Source organism: Saccopteryx leptura, chromosome 7 (genome assembly GCF_036850995.1).
Source record: "Saccopteryx leptura isolate mSacLep1 chromosome 7, mSacLep1_pri_phased_curated, whole genome shotgun sequence".
NCBI lineage: Eukaryota > Metazoa > Chordata > Mammalia > Chiroptera > Emballonuridae > Saccopteryx > Saccopteryx leptura.
The window spans coordinates 68,657,944-68,677,893 of NC_089509.1; the positions used below are offsets into that span (position 1 = coordinate 68,657,944).

The 19,950-nt window shown below is 37.8% G+C and overlaps 1 protein-coding gene across 5 annotated transcripts in view; it reads right to left on the reverse strand.

Annotated features, from left to right (window-relative positions):
- The window catches only part of PDE1A (phosphodiesterase 1A), a 401,691-nt gene that overhangs the window by 112,968 nt on the left and 268,773 nt on the right, over positions 1-19,950 (reverse strand). For all 5 annotated transcript variants that reach the window (XM_066345506.1, XM_066345509.1, XM_066345505.1 and 2 more), the window contains one exon: positions 9,463-9,576. In XM_066345506.1, coding sequence (XP_066201603.1) covers positions 9,463-9,576 — 114 coding nt within the window. The remainder of the gene's footprint in view (positions 1-9,462; positions 9,577-19,950) is intronic.

Consider the following 19,950-nt stretch of genomic DNA (forward strand, 5'->3'; position numbering starts at 1 on the left):
AACAGCACTCCAAACAGCCACCCCTCCCTATAATTCACACCATAAAAATGGAATTCACAAAAATCATAATTTACTTTTTAATGATTCACTGAGCTCCAGCAATGTCTTAGCATATACCCCTGAAATTACTTTCTTCAGGGACTCCTTCAGATGTAAACACTAAAAAATACAAGTGCCCATATCTATAAATGCTCCCCCCACGGAGCAAATGAGAGACAGGATCCTTTTGTCACCATCCTGATTGACAGGGTATTTTAGGCATGCACAGGTCTTTGAGGGCAACTTTGGCACTATAGATAAAACCACAGAATTTCAGAACAGAAAGGGACTGGAGTCCTTATCTTAATGTAATGACACCAATGACTAGAGTAAAACAGCTCTTGATCGTAGGCTTATCTGTAAAAGCAAAACAGGGACAGGAGTTGCTACATCCTACACAGACCCTGACTCAGGTCCCCTGGCCTGTACTACCAACACACACATTGTAGTTTTCACCATAGAGAGAAAAGTGCTGTTCAGCTTAAAAAGCATTCTCTTCCATTTTCAATTCTTAGGCATGTGATCTAAATAAAAATGAACTCTTACCTGCCTCATGAGATGCTTGCCCACTGAACTGTTTATCTACTTCCCTCGGACAGGACTGTTTGAGGGATAAGCATGTTACCAAGCAAGAGCCAGCGAAACAGAAAAGTTATATTTGTCGGAGCCTCCGGGAAAGAAACCCCTTCTCATTCCTGCTGGATTTGAAGGTGTGAGGATGGAAGGCTTGGGAATCCTGCCGCAGTCTCGTCTTGCCACCACTCAAAGCATCAGTAGGAGTCCATATTCCACAGCGAGCAAAACAGAGAAGTTGATCCATTGACATCATGCTTGTTCTAAATTACCTATGCGGATAGTCAACACTAGCCATCAATATTTTGCCAGAGTTTAAGCTGATTTGATTGGATTTCCTCTCACAATTGAAATAATTATAAAAAATGTTCATTAGTCCAGCTCTTTTTTATTTTCCTCTTCCCTGCTCCAGCTCTAAGCAATACACAAGTTGATGCCATCATGATATACAGATTATAGTTATTGACCACAAAGGGTTTCTTCTGCATGTCACATTGATCCCTGAGTTTTATAGCTTGTCAGCTCTATTTTGGTCCTAATTATTGTAGTATTCTTACCCACAATGAGCAAAAGAGTTTAAAATAAATTCTAACTACTGTAATTCCCCATGCATAAGACGCACCTTTTTCAAAAAATTGGGGGTCTAAAAACTGGGAGCATCTTATACACTGGTTATAGTTTTTACTTGCATTTCCTGCTTTTTCATGCAGATGAGGAATTGTATGAATTTTATGATGAATAAAACTTGAGTTTAATAACTTTATGTAATTTTTTTTTTTCAAATTTCGAGCCCCAAAATTAAGGTGTGTCTTATACATGGGAGTGTCTTTTCCATGGGGAAATATGGTAATTGTTACAATTTTACAGGCTACTCATGTTTTGATTTTGGAAGACTCTTGGTTGTGCATAGTTAGCTCCATATTCATCTCTCTTTTCTACCTATACTTAGCTACTAGTTTCTTTTCTTAGATAACTTCTCAAGGATAACTTCTCAACTGGATCTTTCTTTAAATATTGTTTATATCAATATTTATTCCAAATCTTTTAAAACAACTCTTTATATCCAGGCCACAGGTGCTAGCCTCCATTCTAAAAATAGTAAAACAAACAAATCAAAACAAAACAAAAAAACCTTTACAAGTGTTTATGTCCTCATTGATAGACTGTTCTATCATTTCTTTTTCTTGTACTAAAAAATGCTTGAAAAATAATGTACATTGCTTTCTTCCATATTAATTCCTCATACTACCATAATCTGGCCGGAAGATTTTTCTCTTTACTACAACTCCATGTTAGAGACATGAGGAGTCTCCTACCTGCTTCCAGTGGTTCTCCCTACAGAATTTGACTTACCCTGTTCAGTCACCTTGCTCTCTGCCAGCTTCTGGTACTCTATATTCTTCAGATAAGCCTCATACTTCTATAGCTATTCCTCTAGCATTCCTTTTTATTAGTTCCATGCCTAAATTTAAATGCTGGTGTTCTTCATATCTGTGCTAACTACCCTCTCACCCCTCCTCTGTCTGGCATCTTCATCATCTCCCTTGAAGTCAGTTACTAAGGTAACATGGTGAACAATATTGAAATGGAGCTGCAAGAGTTTTCTAGACCTTAATGGTTGGAAGGGAGAAAACTGACTTTTGAAAAGTCAAAACATAGTTTGTTTTATTCTGCAGATATTTTAATTTACCTTCAGAGACAGATTGCACTTTTGTTTTATAAAATACCTTTTGAATAGGTCTTTAAGTTACACAAAAATAAAGTAGAGCCCTTATTCTGGCACGTAGGATATTGCGACAATGTGTCTCGAGGAGACGTATCTGAACAGTAACGGACATAGTTGACTCTATCATGAGGACTGCTGCATCAGTGCAGATCATGTGTTCTTTAGAAAAAGGTTATTTTTTTCTAAATATAGTATTAAACTTCACAGTCTTTGAGCATAGATGTTGATTCTGGAAATGAATACACAGCTTGATATTAATTTTGATCACCCCCTTTTTTTTCTCTTGGCCTTGGAGCTTGAGATCCTGAACTCAGGATAGAAAACGCATCTTGACTGTCACGTCCATAGAGGATGGTAAGTTGGCTTCTGCAAGATGGGCTTCGACCTGAGTGGATGCAAAAAAAATGTCTGGTAGGGGTCCTCCATGGAAGTGGTGGAGTTCTGAGCATCCATCACTAAGGTCTTACAGAAGTTACAGCTGAGGCTACCTTCAGTGTTAGGAAAGGAGGCAGGAAATGAGCTAATGCTTGAGGGCAGAACCAGTCTGCCTGTTGCTGGACTTGAGGGGAAAGTTGGTGACTTGCAGGGTTAACAATTCAGCAGTTTGGAGCCAGAGAGCTGGCTGCAGAGGAAAGTGACAGCCAAGACAGACTGGTAAAATAAGTAAACGTGCGCCGGACATTCTCAAAACCTTTAGGATGGAAAACATACTGAAACAGTAAAGAAGTTCTGACTATCGAAGTAAAAATAAAGCATTCAAAAATATCTGAGATCCTGGGTGACAGCCCACAAATTCACATCTCTAAATAACACCATATTTCTGAACACTGGTGACCAAATATCTAGCATATTCTAGACTTCATTTATTTATTTATTTTACCTTAAATTCTTTGGTTAGCAGCTGTGTTTTTAAGAATGGACATAGGGAGCTTTAGTCAGAGAACAAAACTCATTAACATTCAGCAATACTGACACATTTAATCCTATCTGGTTTGGAATCTTGACTGTATAATTCTTACCTCATGTTACTCCCTTTGGTTATGACTTACTGCTACTTAGTGTTTCTTCTTGCCATCTGTCAGTGTTTGGGTTTCCTTCTGTAACTTTGAATTCCTGTTTCCTTTCTTTTTTTCAAAGATTTTATTTATTGACTTTAGAGAGAAGAGAGAGACAGAAAGAGAAAGAGAAGGGGGGAGGAGCAGAAAGCATCAACATGTAGTAGTTGCTTCTCGCATGTTCTTTGACCAGGCAAGCCCAGGGTTTTGAACCGGCAACCTCAGCATTCCAGGTGAATACTTTACCCACTGCGCCACCACACGTCAGGCAGGCCTTTCTGTTTCTTGCTTGCACCACTGGTCCTCTCGCTTTAGGTTTATCTTCCCAGCCCTTGACTCATTTCCAGCCACCAGCTCCCTGCACAGTTATACTACTGCTTCTGATGACCACTGTGTCAGGTATTTACTGCAGGTGCTTAATAAATATTTATTTCACAAGTGAATCTTCTTTAGTAAATCTTTATAGAGGTACTTGATCATTTGAAGCCTTTAAGGTGTCATGGATTGCATTCAATTTCTACAAAAATAACTTCTTGAAATAGTGATTGATATCTATGCATTCTCACTCAAGGTAATCTCACAAAATTAAGGACCTCTACACTGAGTAAGACTTAGAAGGCAATTAAGAATTTTTTTTTTTTTTATCAAGAGGTGTATTCCATTAAAGTATCTTTCCATCAGTTTCTACTTTGCTTTCATTTTCTGGTCACTTGAGCCTACCTGTCTATATTTTCTCATTATCCAAAACTGCTTTTAATAAATAATTTGAGAGTTTCACTAAGATGTACTATGTCTTAATGTGTCATGTACCCGGAAGTATCTGCATTTTGTTAGTACAAAAACAGAGTGGTTATAACTTAACTTTTACTCTGCCAGCTATTGTGCTACATTTAATCCTCAGATCAAACTTGTGAGGTCAGCATTGTCTTTCTTATTTTACAGATAATTAAGCTAGAAATATTGAAGTTAAGTCACTTGCTCAAAGAGAATACTGTATGAGGGGCCCAGTTTTTGAACCCACTCTCTCTGAATCCGGAGTTGGTGCTCTAATTATGGAATTAAGGCTTGGATAGCTTTACATTAAGAATTACTAGGCCCTGGCCGGTTGGCTCAGTGGTAGAGCGTCGGCCTGGCATGCGGGAGTCCCGGGTTTGATTCCCGGCCAGGGCACACAGGAGAAGCGCCTATCTGCTTCTCCACCCCTCCCCCTCTCCTTCCTCTCTGTCTCTCTCTTCCCCTCCCACAGCTGAGGCTCCATTGGAGCAAAGTTGGCCCGGGCACTGAGGATGGCTCTGTGGCCTCTGCCTCAGGCACTAGAATGGCTCTGGTCGCAACAGAGCAATGCCCTAGATGGGCAGAGCATCACCCCCTGGTGGGCATGCCAGGTGGATCCCGGTCGGGCGTATGCGGGAGTCTGTCTGACTGCCTCCCCATTTCCAACTTCAGAAAAATACAAAAAAAAAATTATTAGACAGTATTAGTAAGCATAATACCTATTGCTGAAAGTATACCTTCCCGTTAGCTGCCTACCCTCATGATTAGCAATTTGTGAGGCCAAGTGTGCTACTTTGCCTGGTAGTATTGCAATCCAAACGAGGGCAAGCAAACAGATTTTTTTTAAGGCCACATGTTTCTAGATTACAACTGAGCAGTTTTGAAAAACGATAGCCTCTAGGGATACATCTGAAGTAGTGCTCATAAAATACTGGCATTAGCATTTGAAATGTCTTGTTAAAAAACCAACAGTCATATTCATTAGGGAATTGTGTTATAATCCCTCAGAGAAGGTCAGAATTCAAATTCTGTCAGAAACTCTGTGTTGTTGTTGTTTTTCTCACTGAAACCATCTTTTAAGAGAAAATTTGCTTTGATACATTTTCTTAACTGAAACCTTACAGTCATCAAGTCACCAAGAAAACAGTGTGTGTTTATGGGTTTTAAGTCAATTCCTAATGTATTGTCTTGCTTTATTAGATGTCAAAGTTTAATTTAATGCAGTCCAAATTAAAAGAAAAAAAAAGAAATGCCTCTTTGGAAACATACATTTTTTTTTCTGGAAAGAGAATTTTTCATTAAAAACATATCAGAAGTCAGTCAGTTTTTAATTTAAAGTTTAAAAGCAACTCAATGTTTCTTCATTCCTTCTTTTTCTAGATCATCTATTTCACTAATATTCCTGAGGCAAATGCAATTTTAATAATTGTATACACATCTCAACAAAAACAGCTGCTGTTTACTGCTGTGTGTCTCACTAAGTTTATAGGAAATCAAATCACATCAAGTGTTGCTGCTCCAAAATTTCTTCATCTGATATTTTAATCTTAAAGTCACAGCCCTAGAAGAGGCATGTGAGGTAATCTTAGGTCCAAACAGTGGTATAATGGTAAATGTTTAACTACAGGGTTTCCAGGGGGGGGGGGGGGGATCCTGACTTACAGCATTTTTCAATTTCCATGGTGTAAATACTCCCGTGTGACATCCCTGAAGGCAGAGCTGGGAAGAAATTAACAACAGTCCAGACTCCTGACAGCACTGAGCTTTCATCATAACTTCCGGTAAGTCTTGGAAATCACCATTTGGCCAGAATTACTAAAAGAATGCAGATAAGAATTGTTCACAAGAGACCCAGCTCTAGAGCTGGCCTGCCAAGGCCCTAGCTTCATTCTTGAAGTTACTCTCTATGTCATTTTGGGTAAGATACAGAACTTTTCCAGGACTCTGTGTCTTCCCATGTAAAATAGTAATGAGTAAAGTTTCTATCTCAAACAATTGCTGTGATCATTAAAAAATAGTGCATTAAAATTCTTAAAAGCATTCTTGGCATATACTGAGATATAATAATAGACTATTAGTAATAAATGTTAGCTTTTGTTTTCCCAAAATTTACAATTCTAACTATCAGAAAATTTTACACATTGTCATCTAAATTTTCCAGAGGTCATTAAAAACCATACAGCTTTATAGCAATAGTCTGAAAGGAGCCAGTTAAAGAGGGGAGAGCATGAAATGAGAAGTTATCCTTTAGTGTCTTTCTTTTCTTTTCTTTTTATTAAGTGAGACGTGGGGACACTGAGATAGACTCCTGCATGTGCCTGAACTAAAATCTACCAGGCAAGCCCCTACCAGGCAATGTGGCAACTGAGCTATTTTTAGTGCCTGAGACCAAGGCCCATCCTCAGTGCCCAGGGCAAACTTTGCTTGAACCATTCAAGCCATGGGTGTGGGAGGGGAAGAGAGAGAGAGAGAGAGAGAGAGATAGAGAGAGAGAGAGATGGGGTGGGGAGATAAGCAGATGGTTGCTTTTCCTGTGTGCCCTAATTGGGAATCTACCCTGGGACTTTCACATGACAGGCCAATACTCTCCTGTTGAGCCAACCAGCTGAGCCTATGCATTAGTTTCTAATACAGTTTTGCAATGCCTAGGACTACAACCCTTGGGAAACCACTTTACTTCTAAGAGCACCTAAGCATTTTTCTTCCCACAAAAGAACAATTTTCACATAAAAGGAACTATACTTTAGAATGTAACATATGTTTAAATGAATTAAGTATTGTGGGAAACTAAATTAACAGAATGTCTATGAAATTATAACTTTCTGGGAAAGCAAACACAACAGAAAAATAATAAATATTACCTGTAATAATCTACCAAATGAAAGATGAAAACTCAGGTATGCCATATGGTTATCATTATGCTTTTATGAAATAAATAATGTAAATATCCAAATAATTCTTAAAAGTAAAATTCTTTAGTTGTATAAATAAATATAAAAAGTAAAATTTCAAGGACAGATTGAAGAAATCTTAAACATGTTAAGTTCAGTCAAGTCGTGAACAATAAAGTATTCACATGAGAATAAAGGAGCAAAAAAGATATAGGAGAAATATCACATTTTTAAATTTACACTTTAAATGTAATTGCTCAGAGCAATCACATACATTTTTATACATGAAGTGAAAGTTAACCAACAAAACAATACTGCATAGTTTATAATCTAAAAGTGTGCCTTTAACAGAGGAATTCCTATCTGACAGGAGAAAGAAAAAAATTACCTGTGCAACATAGCCTTCACTATACCATCTTCTGTTAGTTATTAGTGGAAAATTCTCAATTATATTAAAAAGTTCAGGCCTGACCTGTAGTGGCGCAGTAGATAAAGCTTCAACCTGGAACGCTGAGGTCACCGGTTTGAAACCCTGGGCTTGCCTGGTCAAGGCATATATGGGAGTTGATGCTTCCTGCTCCTCCCCCCTTCTCTCTCTCTCCCCCCCCCATTTCTTTCTTTCTCTCTCTCTCTCTCTCTCTCTCTCCTATCTAAAAATGAATAAATAAAATCTAAAACAAATGTTTAGTATGTGATATAGAAAAATCTCCAAGTTACATTATTTTGGGGTAGGGGAGGAAAATGCAAAACTGTGGGTACAGTATATTACCTTTCATAAAAGGAGAAGAAAAAATGTGTAATAAAAATATGTAATAAATTATTGGAAAACATATAGGACATTTATGAGTTGAGAATTTAAGTAGATTGGGTCAAGGGTGGAGACAAGACTCTCAATGAGGCACCTTCTTCCGGTGAGTTCCACTCTGCTCTTTCTCAGTGTTTAAAATGTGGGGGAAGGCAGCAAGTTATAGGGATTAAAGGGTTTTACAAGACTTGTGTTTGTTGTCATTTATGTGCCAAATGTCCAAATGTTTGTTTTTTTTCTCCTGGGGAGATTTTTGTGGGTCCTTCAGAGATAACTCACTACACCAAGAGGGTACCTTGAACATTATATATTCTCTAATATTTTGGCTGACTTTTTATGATTTCTACCATGCCTCTTATATCGACAATCACCCCTGGCAGCTTTTTTTCACTTTCTGAAATCAGTTACCATGGTTATACCCTTCAAAACACCTCTACTCAACCTGGCTCATGACTTTGAAAAATTCAGCGCCTTTTGTCTGCTGAACTCTGGAAACCCAGAGGATCCTTTCTTCCTGTTAATTTAATGTAGTCCTAATGAGCTTGCCACCTTTATCTTTTTTAAGATAAAAGTCAGGAACCAGTGTCAGTAGTCTCTGAACTTCAAAAGACACTAGGCAAATCTCTCAGGAACTGTCATGCCATACTTACTGAGTCTTCTGTTAGCACCAGGGTCCCCAGGACCACCTCCCATGACCTGAGATCAGAGGTAAGTACCCTCTTAGAGAAGAAAAAGAAAATGCACAGTTCTCCCTTTAGGCCAAGGTTTCTTAACAATGACACTAGTAACACTGGGGTTTGGATAATTCTTTGTTGTGGTAGATTTTCCTGTGCATTGTAGGATGTTCATCAGCATCCCTAGCCTCTACCCATCACATACCAGTAGCACACCCTCCTGAACCAAACCAGCGTCTCAGAGATTGCCGAATGACCCTCGCAAGGCAAACGGCCTGGCTGAGAGGAACGGCGCTAGGCTGACAACTCTCTTCAAATAAATCCCTATTTCCTAATCTCCTCACCACTCTGCTAATTATGAGGCTAGTCGATTAGGTTTATGCATTTGGGACCTGTCCCTTAGTAAACCCTGAACAGAGAGGGTCTGTTAGACACAGGTCATGGGTATGTGTGTGCATATGATACCCATTTTTTCTCAGAAAGAACTCTGAAATCTTGAGGTCATAGGAAAATCCTTACGTAAGTGAAAATTCATATAAGCCTACATCTGTTACTGACACTTAAAAATTGAGTGGGATACTTGAAACCATATCTATACATTTAAAAATTAAAATAAAATAAAAATCTGGATCTAAACTTAGTGATCGTAGGGGGAAAAAAAGACTTTAATTTGTTCGTTTTATGACGTTATTGTTTAATTACTTTTTAATATTCAAACATTTAGATTAAAGTGTGCATTTTAAAAAAGAAAACATCATAGTTCCGTGAAGTAACTACATAAAGAATTTTCTAAAATTAAATGATTTGATTAAAAAAATTCATGGCCAAGATATGTTAAATTAATGTTTGATATAATGGGGCATCAAGAATGAGGAAAAAGGAAAGAGAGGCACAGAGATGAAAGAGAGAGGAGCTTGAAATGTACCTTGTTTCATCGATATAAACTGCTTCCAACACGGACGCTGCATACTCGATGTTCTTCTTTAAGTCTACGATGTTCACATCACCTTTTTCCAGCTGCTTCACTAAGCATCTTAGTCTGTTTCAAAAAGTAGCAAAAGAGAAAAATAAAGAGATTTTTATAACTATATGGAAAATAGGCCAACATTAAATACACAAATCAAGTAAAACTTTTAACATATCTAAGTTATCAAATAGAAATATAGAAATATTTTTAGAGGTTTTTTGGGTATAACTAAGATCAATCTTCATCAATGAAACAACTATGAGAAATTCTATTCACCTCTTAATATTAGGTCTATGAGTTGTTAGTTTAGGCATCATAGTTCAAGGATAGCCTTTCTAAAAATTCAAGACAATATGGACACTTTCATAAACTTATATTTCTAAAACTAGAATTTATTCAATGGCTGTTCTGCTTCTTGAGACTTGGCAGTAAGAGAATATTTAAAGGCCACTACTTTTGAATGGCAATTATTCACTATATGTAGCAATAAAAATGAAAAAGAAAAACAAAAGTTCCAAGCAAATATAATCAAGATGAGAAAAAATATACATGGATGTTTGCTTAGTGTTTTTATTGCAATTATTTTTCACCTGAGACAAATCTATAATATATTTTCTTTTGTTTTTGTCCAGAGGATCATGGCTCTCAACTCTTTGAGAAGTTTTAAGACATAAGGATCAGCTAAGCCATGTCTGGATTCATGACTCACAGAAACTGCGAGATAATGTTATTGTTTTAAGCCACTAAAAGTTTTGAGGTAATTTTTTTTAGGCAAAAATATGTATCTCATGGAATAAGGTAACACAAATTACCTCAGTAAGTTTCTAATACTTTTAGATACTTTATGCTTTAATTATAAATCAAGAGTTTCTGCCTGGCCTGTGGTGGTGCAGTGGATAACGCATTGGCCTGGAAATGTTGAGGTCGCCAGTTCGAAACCCTGGGCTTGCCTGGTCAAGGCACATTTGGGAGTTGATGCTTGCAGCTCCTCCCTTCTCTCTCTCTCTCTCTCTCTCTCTCTCTCTCTCTCTCTCTCTCTCTCTCCTCTTTAAAATGAATAAATAAATAAATAATTTTTAAAAAGAGTTTCTGAAGATACTGTTCTATACTAGTCAGGGGAAAAAAAACATATTTCTTACTCTCTATATACTGTAGATAAACAATGTAAATACAATTTTTCATTTTCCTAAATCAATAAACAGAACTGAATTCCACTCCTGGCCCTAGGCATTCCAGAGAGAAATGAAGTAAATCCACTTTCAGGCATGGTCTTGGAGATAGTGTAGCAGGTTTTCTGAAGATTTACTTTGGACAGTTTCCTGTATCAAGGCTAGTCCAGCATACACATGATGTCCAGCATAAAGACAAGTTACGAATTTTAGCAAAGGTATTTGACATTCCTTCAACTATTAGAAATACTTATGTTTCCATAGAAAAAAAGCCACATCTAGATAAAAACTTGTTATTTAAGAAGCTACAAATAATTGCTTTTTTGTACCATATACTTCTATATGATAAAATATTAGCAGACCACAACATTGCATAAATAAACTTTATGAACCAATAAGTAAGTACAAAGGCAGCAAAATAAAACAAAGTAACAACCAGGACAGATTACTTGGGAAAAATGAAGTGTGACTTTGAAGCTTGTATAAAACTCTGGATGTAATTAATGATTATGGAGCAACATGGAGAGTATTTTAAGATTTTTGTAATGTTTATGACCCAATCCTATTAAACTTAGTGAGATTATCTCTTATGTGTGAAATTAAAAGAAAGAGTCTCACAGTTCTGTAACGGCTTAACAATATATCACCTGAATATCTTTCTTGTGAAAATTGCTTGGCAGGTTGGTTGTATATGTCTGCATGAAGACATGATTTTAAAAACAGTAAGTACTTCAGATGACTGCCTCCCCTTCTTCCTGAAGAAATAAACACTATTTTCACTTGGGTTACTAATTTCCTCCACTAAAAATTCACATACCTCAGGCTTTCTTGAAGCTAAGTATGCCATGAAACTGCATTAGGGCCAGGGGGAATAAATGGTGGTTGTTGAGTAAGAGTTCCAGAACAATGATTTTGAGGAGGGCTAACTCAGCTGAAAGGGTTTTTACTTTTACCCCTTGCTCATTTCTTACTGCCTGGAATGAAGTAGGACTGTCTCAACATTCAGCAGCCACCTAGGTCATGAAGTGACCCGGCAGAAGAAAGCCTTCCACTAAGATGACAGAGAAGGAAGGTGGAAGTGGCCTGGATCCCATGCTGTGATCTACCTGAATGAAAGCACCTAGCTTTGGAGTGATTTCTTATAAGAGGGGGGAAAATCATATTTAAGCCACTCTTGTTTTGAGATTTCTTTTATCTGCACCTGAACTCAGTCTTAATTGATAAATCAAATGAATATGAAATGACTCAAAATAAAAAACTCAAGAAAGGAGAAATTGTCACATAAAATGAAAGGGGACATTCCTGGGAAACTATTCACAAGTGCACTTCCTAACTCATGGCAGCCCGCAGGTGTTCCAGGGAAATCACCAGATCATCCCCAGATCAGCAGATCACACCTGATGAAAACTGTGATGTCAGAGGCCCTGATACTTGCACAATGGACATGCTCTTTCACAGAGACATGTTGATGTGGCTTACAAACAATAAATATTATGAGTTGTTATATCCCCAAATAGGGGGATATACCTACCATCTGACAGAAGAAATTGCTCTAGAAATACTCCAAAAGGGTTATACCACCCAACTAAAAATCTAGTTAGGTATAATTATAACTCTTTAAAACCATGACCTTTTGGCCCTGGCCGGTTGGCTCAGTGGTAGAGCGTCGGCCTGGCGTGCGGAAGTCCCAGGTTCGATTCCCGGCCAGGGCACACAGGAGAAGCGCCCATCTGCCTCTCCACCCCTCCCCCTCTCCTTCCTCTCTGTCTCTCTCTTCCCCTCCCGCAGCCAAGGCTCCATTGGAGCAAAAGATGTCCCGGGTGCTGGGGATGGCTCCTTGGCCTCTGCCCCAAGCGCTAGAGTGGCTCTGGTCATGACAGAGCGACGCCCCAGATGGGCAGAGCATCGCCCCCTGGTGGGCATGCTGGGTGGATCCCGGTCGGGCGCATGCGGGAGTCTGTCTGACTGCCTCCCCGTTTCCAGCTTCAGAAAAATACCAAAAATAATAATAATAATAAATAAATAAAAATAAAACCATGACCTTTCAAACACACGTGCATACACACAAGCAAGCACATTCACATATGCACGCCCGTGTGCGCGTGCGTGCGCACAAACACATACATACTCTCTCTCTCTCTCTCTCTCTCTCTCTCATAGACCCCTAAGCTCACTATGTCAGCCTAAAATATGGGTCAGGAAACTTTTTGGCTGAGAGAGCCATGAACACCACATATCATTATTTTAAATTGTAATTCCGTGAGATCCATACAATGACCATGTACATTACGCATTATCCAATAAAAATTTGGTGTTGTCCCAGAGGACAGCTGTGATTGGCTCCAGCCACCTGCAACCATGATCATGAGCGGTAGCAAATGAATGGATTGTAATACATGAGAATGTTTTATATATATATTTTTAATTTATTCATTTTAGAGAGGACAGGGAGAGACAGTGAGAGAGAGAGAGAGAGAGAGAGAGAGAGGAGAGACAGAAAGAGAGAAGGGGGGAGGAGCTGGAAGGATCAACTCCTATATGTGCCTTGACCAGGCAAGCCCAGGGTTTCGAACCGGCGACCTCAGCATTTCCAGGTCAATGCTTTATCCACTGCGCCACCACAGGTCAGGCAAGAATGTTTTATATTTTTAATATTATTATTTTTTTTATTAAAGATTTGTCTGCGAGCCAGATGCAGCCATCAAAAGAGCCACATCTGGCTCACAAGCCATAGGTTCCCGACCCCTGGCCTAAAAAGACTGGAAGTAAATATATATTTTGGGGCTACTGAAACTCATTTCTTCTTATTTTTTGACAGAGACAGAGAGAAACAGAGATAGGGACAGATAGGGATAAACAGACAGGAAGGAGAGAGATGAGAAGCATCAATTCTTCTTTACAGCTCCTTAGTCCCCTTAGTTGTTCATTGATTGCTTTCTCATATGTGCCTTGATTGGTGGGCTACAACAGAGTGAGTGACCTCTTGCCTAAGTCAGTGACCTTGGGCTCAAGCCAGTAACCATGAGGTCATATCTATTATTCCACACTCAAGCCAGTGACCACGCGCTTCAGCTGGTTAGCCTGTGCTCAAGTCATTGACCTCGGGGCTTTGAACCCAAGTCCTCCACATCCCAATCCAATGCTCTTTCTGCTGTGCTACTGCCTGGTTAAGCTCATTTCTTCTTTATTTCTTTTGCCTGTATGCACCAAATTTCCTTTTGTGAGTGCATATTTCTATTTACATAAGTAAAAATTTTGTATTTCAAAAAGATTATTTATAATAGTTGATTAATGGAATAATTTATATAATTATCAGCCTAATAATGAGCTCACTTTTTAATCAATTTATACATATTTATATAATAATTCCCAACAATTTTATTTGGGATGTTATTTTACTTTCTTTCTACATAATACTAGGCCAAAAATATCTTGAATCATTTTCAAATGATCATACATTCTACAGTGGTGGGTTCTGAAGAATTAAGACTTTACTACACATATCTGTACAAATTTTTAATTTAAGAAGGTAACTACAGACTATTTATTTAATTCTTAAGCCATACTATGAATAATTAATTGTTCAGAACTGAAGAAGAAATCACAAAATCATGTGACTAAAATAAACAAGTTCCCTTAATTCAGTAAAAACTCTTTTAAATAATTATTTGATTTCTGTCATCAGAGTAGGAAAGTTGAATGAAAAAGTGTTCTTAATACCAGGCCTAGGTATGTTCCGAAGGTTAAGTTAAGTACATGTACTTGGTGTTCTAACCTGAGTGGTTTCTGACCCATCAATCTGTGGATGGAGACTCCACTGGCTACTCTGCTTGGTAGCAATACAAGTTATTAGCTAGTCTATCAAACAGCATTGAGCAGCTATTTATAAGCAGATAATATTGCCAAACAGTGTTAAAAACACATTAGTTAAATAAATAATTATTTAGTATTGTTTTCTGTACCTGGCGCTGTGTAAAACTGTGTGTGTGTGTGTGTGTATGTGTGTGTGTGTGTGTGTGTATTATATATATATACAACAGTATATACTGATGGCTCAGCAGTAGAGCATCAGCCTGGCATGTGGAAGTCCTGGGTTGATTCTGATCAGGGCACACAGGAGGAGTGACCGTCTGCCTTTCCGCTCCTCCCCCTTCTCTCTCTCTCTCCCTCCCACAGCCATGGCTCAAATAGTTCAAGCATGTTGGACCCTGTTTTGAGGGTGGCTCCATGGTCTTGCCTCAGGTGCTAAAATAGCTTGGTTGCCGAGCAACAGAGCAAAGCCCCAGATGGGCAGAGCATCACCCCATAGAGGGCTTACCAGATGTATTCCAATGGGTGTGCATGTGGAAGTCTGTCTCTCTACCTCCCTGGCTCCCACTTAATAATAATAAAAAAGAATATATATGAATGCATATGTGAGGACACATATAGACACACACAAATATATACACACAAATACATATATAATGCATATATACCTGTGTATGCATCATAGTACCTGTTTTCAATATATTCTCCGTCTCTGGAGATAACATGATATATGCAAATAAAGTGGTCATATGTTGAAATGTATACTTTCTCATTACTTCTTTAACACACACACCAGTTTCCAAGCAAACTGATTTAGTCACTGTTCTTCAAACACTGCCACGTCAATCTAGATTCAAACTCTTTTTCTCTCATATTCCATCTTTAACATCTAAATTATGTTTAATTAGTAGGCATTTCTGGGAAGCTACCTATATCATGATCCCTTTAAAGATTTCCATCCATTGTAATCTCACCTTACATAGAACTAAAACATACTTTATTAGTTCCTCATTAACAAAACTAAAATTTCTCTGGCTTTCATTATAATCTTAATTTTTGTACATGATGTTTTCCTAATTGATTTCTCATCCAATAAAATAATTATGAAGCATGCAAAAAAAAAAACCCCCAGAAAAACGGACCCAGATGAGAATAAAAACCAACTATTGAAATTGACTGAAATGTTACAAAAATAATAGATTTAGTAAACAAGGATGTGAAAACAATGATTAAAACACAATAATATAAAGAACATTATTCCAGTACATTTAGCAACTCAGATACAATGAACAATTTTCTTAAAAGACACAAGCTACCAAATTTCAAAAAGAAATAGACAAACTGAATCTATAGTTAAAAACTTTCACATAAGAAAAACTTCAGGCCCTGGCCGGTTGGCTCAGCGGTAGAGCGTTGGCCTGGCGTGCGGGGGACCCAGGTTCGATTCCCGGCCAGGGCACATAGGAGAAGCGCCCATTTGCTTCTCCACCCCCCCCCTTCCTCTCTGTCTCTCTCTTCCCCTCCAGCAGCCAAGGCTCCATTGGAGCAAAGATGGCCCGGGCGCTGGGGATGGCTCCTTGGCCTCTGCCCCAGGCGCTAGAGTGGCTCTGGTCGTGGCAGAGGGATGCCCCGGAGGGGCAGAGCATCGCCCCCTGGTGGGCAGAGCGTCGCCCCTGGTGGGCGTGCCGGGTGGATCCCGGTGGGGCGCATGCGGGAGTCTGTCTCACTGTCTCTCCCCGTTTCCAGCTTCAGAAAAATACAAAAAAGAAAAACTTCAGACCCAGACAACTTTATTAGTAAATTTAACAAGTAATAAATCCTATTTAAAAATGTAATAATACCTCTTAAGGAAGTAATAATATCTATGCTTTACAAATTTTCCAGATAAAACATCCCAAGTTGTTCTAGGAGGCCAAAATTACCCTTATAATAAAATTATCCTTATAACAAAAACATTACAAGAAGGAGGAGGAGGAAAAGAGGAAACCTATCTTATGAGCATAAATATAAAACACTCTTAACATTTTAGGAAACCAAATTTACCAATATATAAAAGAATAGTACATCATAAAACAGATTCACCCCAGGAATGCAAGGTTTTTATAAGATTGAAATGTTAATCAATGTATTTCACTATATTAAGAGACTAAACAAGAAAAGCCATATGATCATCTTAATGAATACTTTAAAAGCATTTGACAAAATCCAACATCAAATGCTGATTGAAACTCTAAGTATATTAGAAATAGAGGAAGACTTCTTAATGTCATAAGTAAGTTTAAATGACTGAATACCTTTCTCTGAATGTCAAGTATAAGGCTCTGCTTTTGCAACAGCTATTTATCTTTGTACTGGATCTTGTAGCCAGTGCATTAACTCAAGATTTAAAAGGCATTAAAAGATTACAAAGAAAGTTGTAAAATAGTCTTTGTTCACAGACAACATGATTGTCTCAGTAGAAAATTTTATGGAATATACCAAAATGTTATTAGAAGTAAGAAATGTTTTTAACAAGTTTACAATATAGAAAGACATACAAACATCAACATCATTTCTATATAATAGATATGGCTATTCTGAAATTAAAATTAAAGAATATTATTTACAATAGTACCCCAAAATATAAAATTCTTAGACATAATTCTGAATAAATATGTACAGGTGCTACTAAAAACTACAGAACACAGTGAAAATAAATTATAGTAGGCCTAAATAAATGGAGAGGTGCACTGCATTCATAGGTTGGAAAAACTCTATATTATTAATATGTTATTTCTCCCAAATTGAACTATAGATTCAATGCAATCCCAATGAAAATCCCAGCAGGCTTCTTTGTTGTACATATTGACATGCTGATACTAACATTCATATAGAAAAACAATGGACCTATAATTGTCAAAACAAATTTAACAGAAGGAAAAAAGTTCTGAGATTTACTTCAAGATTTATATGACTTCAAGATTTATTTTAAAGCTATAGTAATCAGTACAGTATAAATGGTATAATACGCTACATTATTAACACCAAGGCAGGCAACTAGAAAAATGGAATAGAATACAGAGTTGAGGAAGGGACCCACAAATATATAGTTAATTAATTTTGGGAAAAGTTGCAAATATAATTTAATGGGAAAAAAATAGTGTTTATAAGAAACAGTGCTGGATCAATAGAAATATCTATGTATAAAAGGAACTTGATTGATTGATTTTAAATTGAATTTATTGGGGTGACACTGCTTAACATAATGATACAGGTTTCAGATGCCACATATCTGTACACCATATTTATGTTCACCCCTCAAGTCAAGTCTTCATCCATCAGCATTTATGCCCCCCATACCCACCTACCACCCCCAGCAATCACCACATTGTCCATGTCCATGAGTGTTTCTCTTTTTTCTCTTTGTCCTGTTTTGCTCAATCCCTTCACACCCTTCCCTCAGCCCCCAATCCCCACAGCTGTCAGCCTGCTCTCTATGCATGAGTCTGTCTCTATTCTGCTTGTTAGTTTGTTTTGTTCGTTATGTTCCACATATGAGTAAAATCATGTGGCACTTGTCTTTCTCTAACTGGCTAATTTCACTGAACATAATGTTCTCTATCTCCATAATTATACATGCATCACAAATCTCATTGTATATTCCAATACTCCAAACCTAGAAGAAAACATCAGTGAAAATCTTTGTGATCTGAGTCAGTCCAAGATATCCTAGATACAACACCTAAAGTATTATGAAAAAAAAAAAAAAGTTGAACTTTATCAATATTAAGTAATTCTCTTCTTCAAAAACATATTAAATAATGAAAAGACAAAACACAGACCTGGAGAAAATATTTGCAAAATCTAAGTCTGATAAAGGATTTGTATACAACACACAAAGAACTTGCAAAACCCAATAATAACAAGACAACCCAATACAAAAATCTGTAAACAATTTGAACAGACTCTTCACCAATATGATATATTCATGGCAAACATAAAAAAATGCTCAAAATGATTAGGTATTAGAAAAAATTCAAATTATAACAATGATCCAATCAAATGGCTATTAAAATGGCTAAAATTAAAATAACTTCATATTTAACCTATGGCAGTGTGTAGTGGATAGAGTGTTGACTGGGAACCCTGAGGTAGCTGGTTCAAAACATCCAGCTTGCCCTGTCAAAGCCCATACAAGAAGTAATCAATGAAAAACTAAAATGAAGCAACTTGACCTTGCTCTCTCTCTCTCTCTCCCTCCCTCTCTCTCTAAAATCAATAAATAAAAATTTTTAAATAAATATTCATACCAAATATTGGCAAAGATGTAAAGAAACTGGGACTACCATATATTTGCTATTGAGAATGTAAATAGGTGAAATCACTTTGGAAAACAGTTCCTTATAAAGCCAAACACTTACCTAACATAATTCGGCTATATGATTCTTTGGTGAGAGAAAAAGAAGTGTATGTCTTTGCAAAGACCTTTACATGAATGTTTAAAACAGCTTTATTTGTAATAGCCGTGAACTCGAAACAACCCTAATGTTCATCAACAGGTAAATGAAAAAACAATGTAGGGCATAACCGTTCAAAGAAGTTGTAGTCAGCAATAAAATGAATGAAACATTGATACACACAATGACGAGGGAATCTTAAATAATTATACGGAGATAAAATATGTGCATACTGTATAATTCTATTTATATAAAATTTTAGAAAATGCAAACTATCCTTACAGTGACAGAAAGCAGATCCCTGATAGTCTGGGTGGGAGAAGAGGGGGTTAGAGTGAGAGTAAGGAGGGATTAAAGAAGCGCTTGAAGAAACTTTGGGAGGTAACAGAAGTGTTAATTTTTGGGGTTTTTTGGTGTTTTGTTTTTTTGTATTTTTCTGAAGCTGCAAACAGGGAGAGACAGTCAGACAGACTCCCGCATGCGCCCGACTGAGATCCACCCGGCACGCCCACCAGGGGCGACGCTCTGCCCACCAGGGGGCGATGCTCTGCCCCTCCGGGGCGTCGCTCTGCCGCGACCAGAGCCACTCTAGCGCCTGGGGCAGAGGCCAAGGAGCCATCCCCAGCGCCCAGGCCATCTTTGCTCCAATGGAGCCTTGGCTGCGGGAGGGGAAGAGAGAGACAGAGAGGAAGGGGGGGGGGTAGAGAAGCAAATGGGCGCTTTTCCTATGTGCCCTGGCCGGGAATCGAACCGGGGTCCCCCTCACGCCAGGCCGACGCTCTACCGCTGAGCCAACCGGCCAGGGCCTGAAGTGTTAATTTTCTTGAGTACAGGATGGTTTCATGAGTTTGTACATATGTCCACATTTATCAAATTATAAATTACAAACTGAAATGTGTAATCATTAATTTGAGACAGAAAAAAGAGATATGCTAAATAGATGCTTCTGTTATATATCCTCATTTTTCATCCACTTTATTAAAATATTTAAAGTTCTAACATATACTATCAAAGACATGAAAAAAATCTAA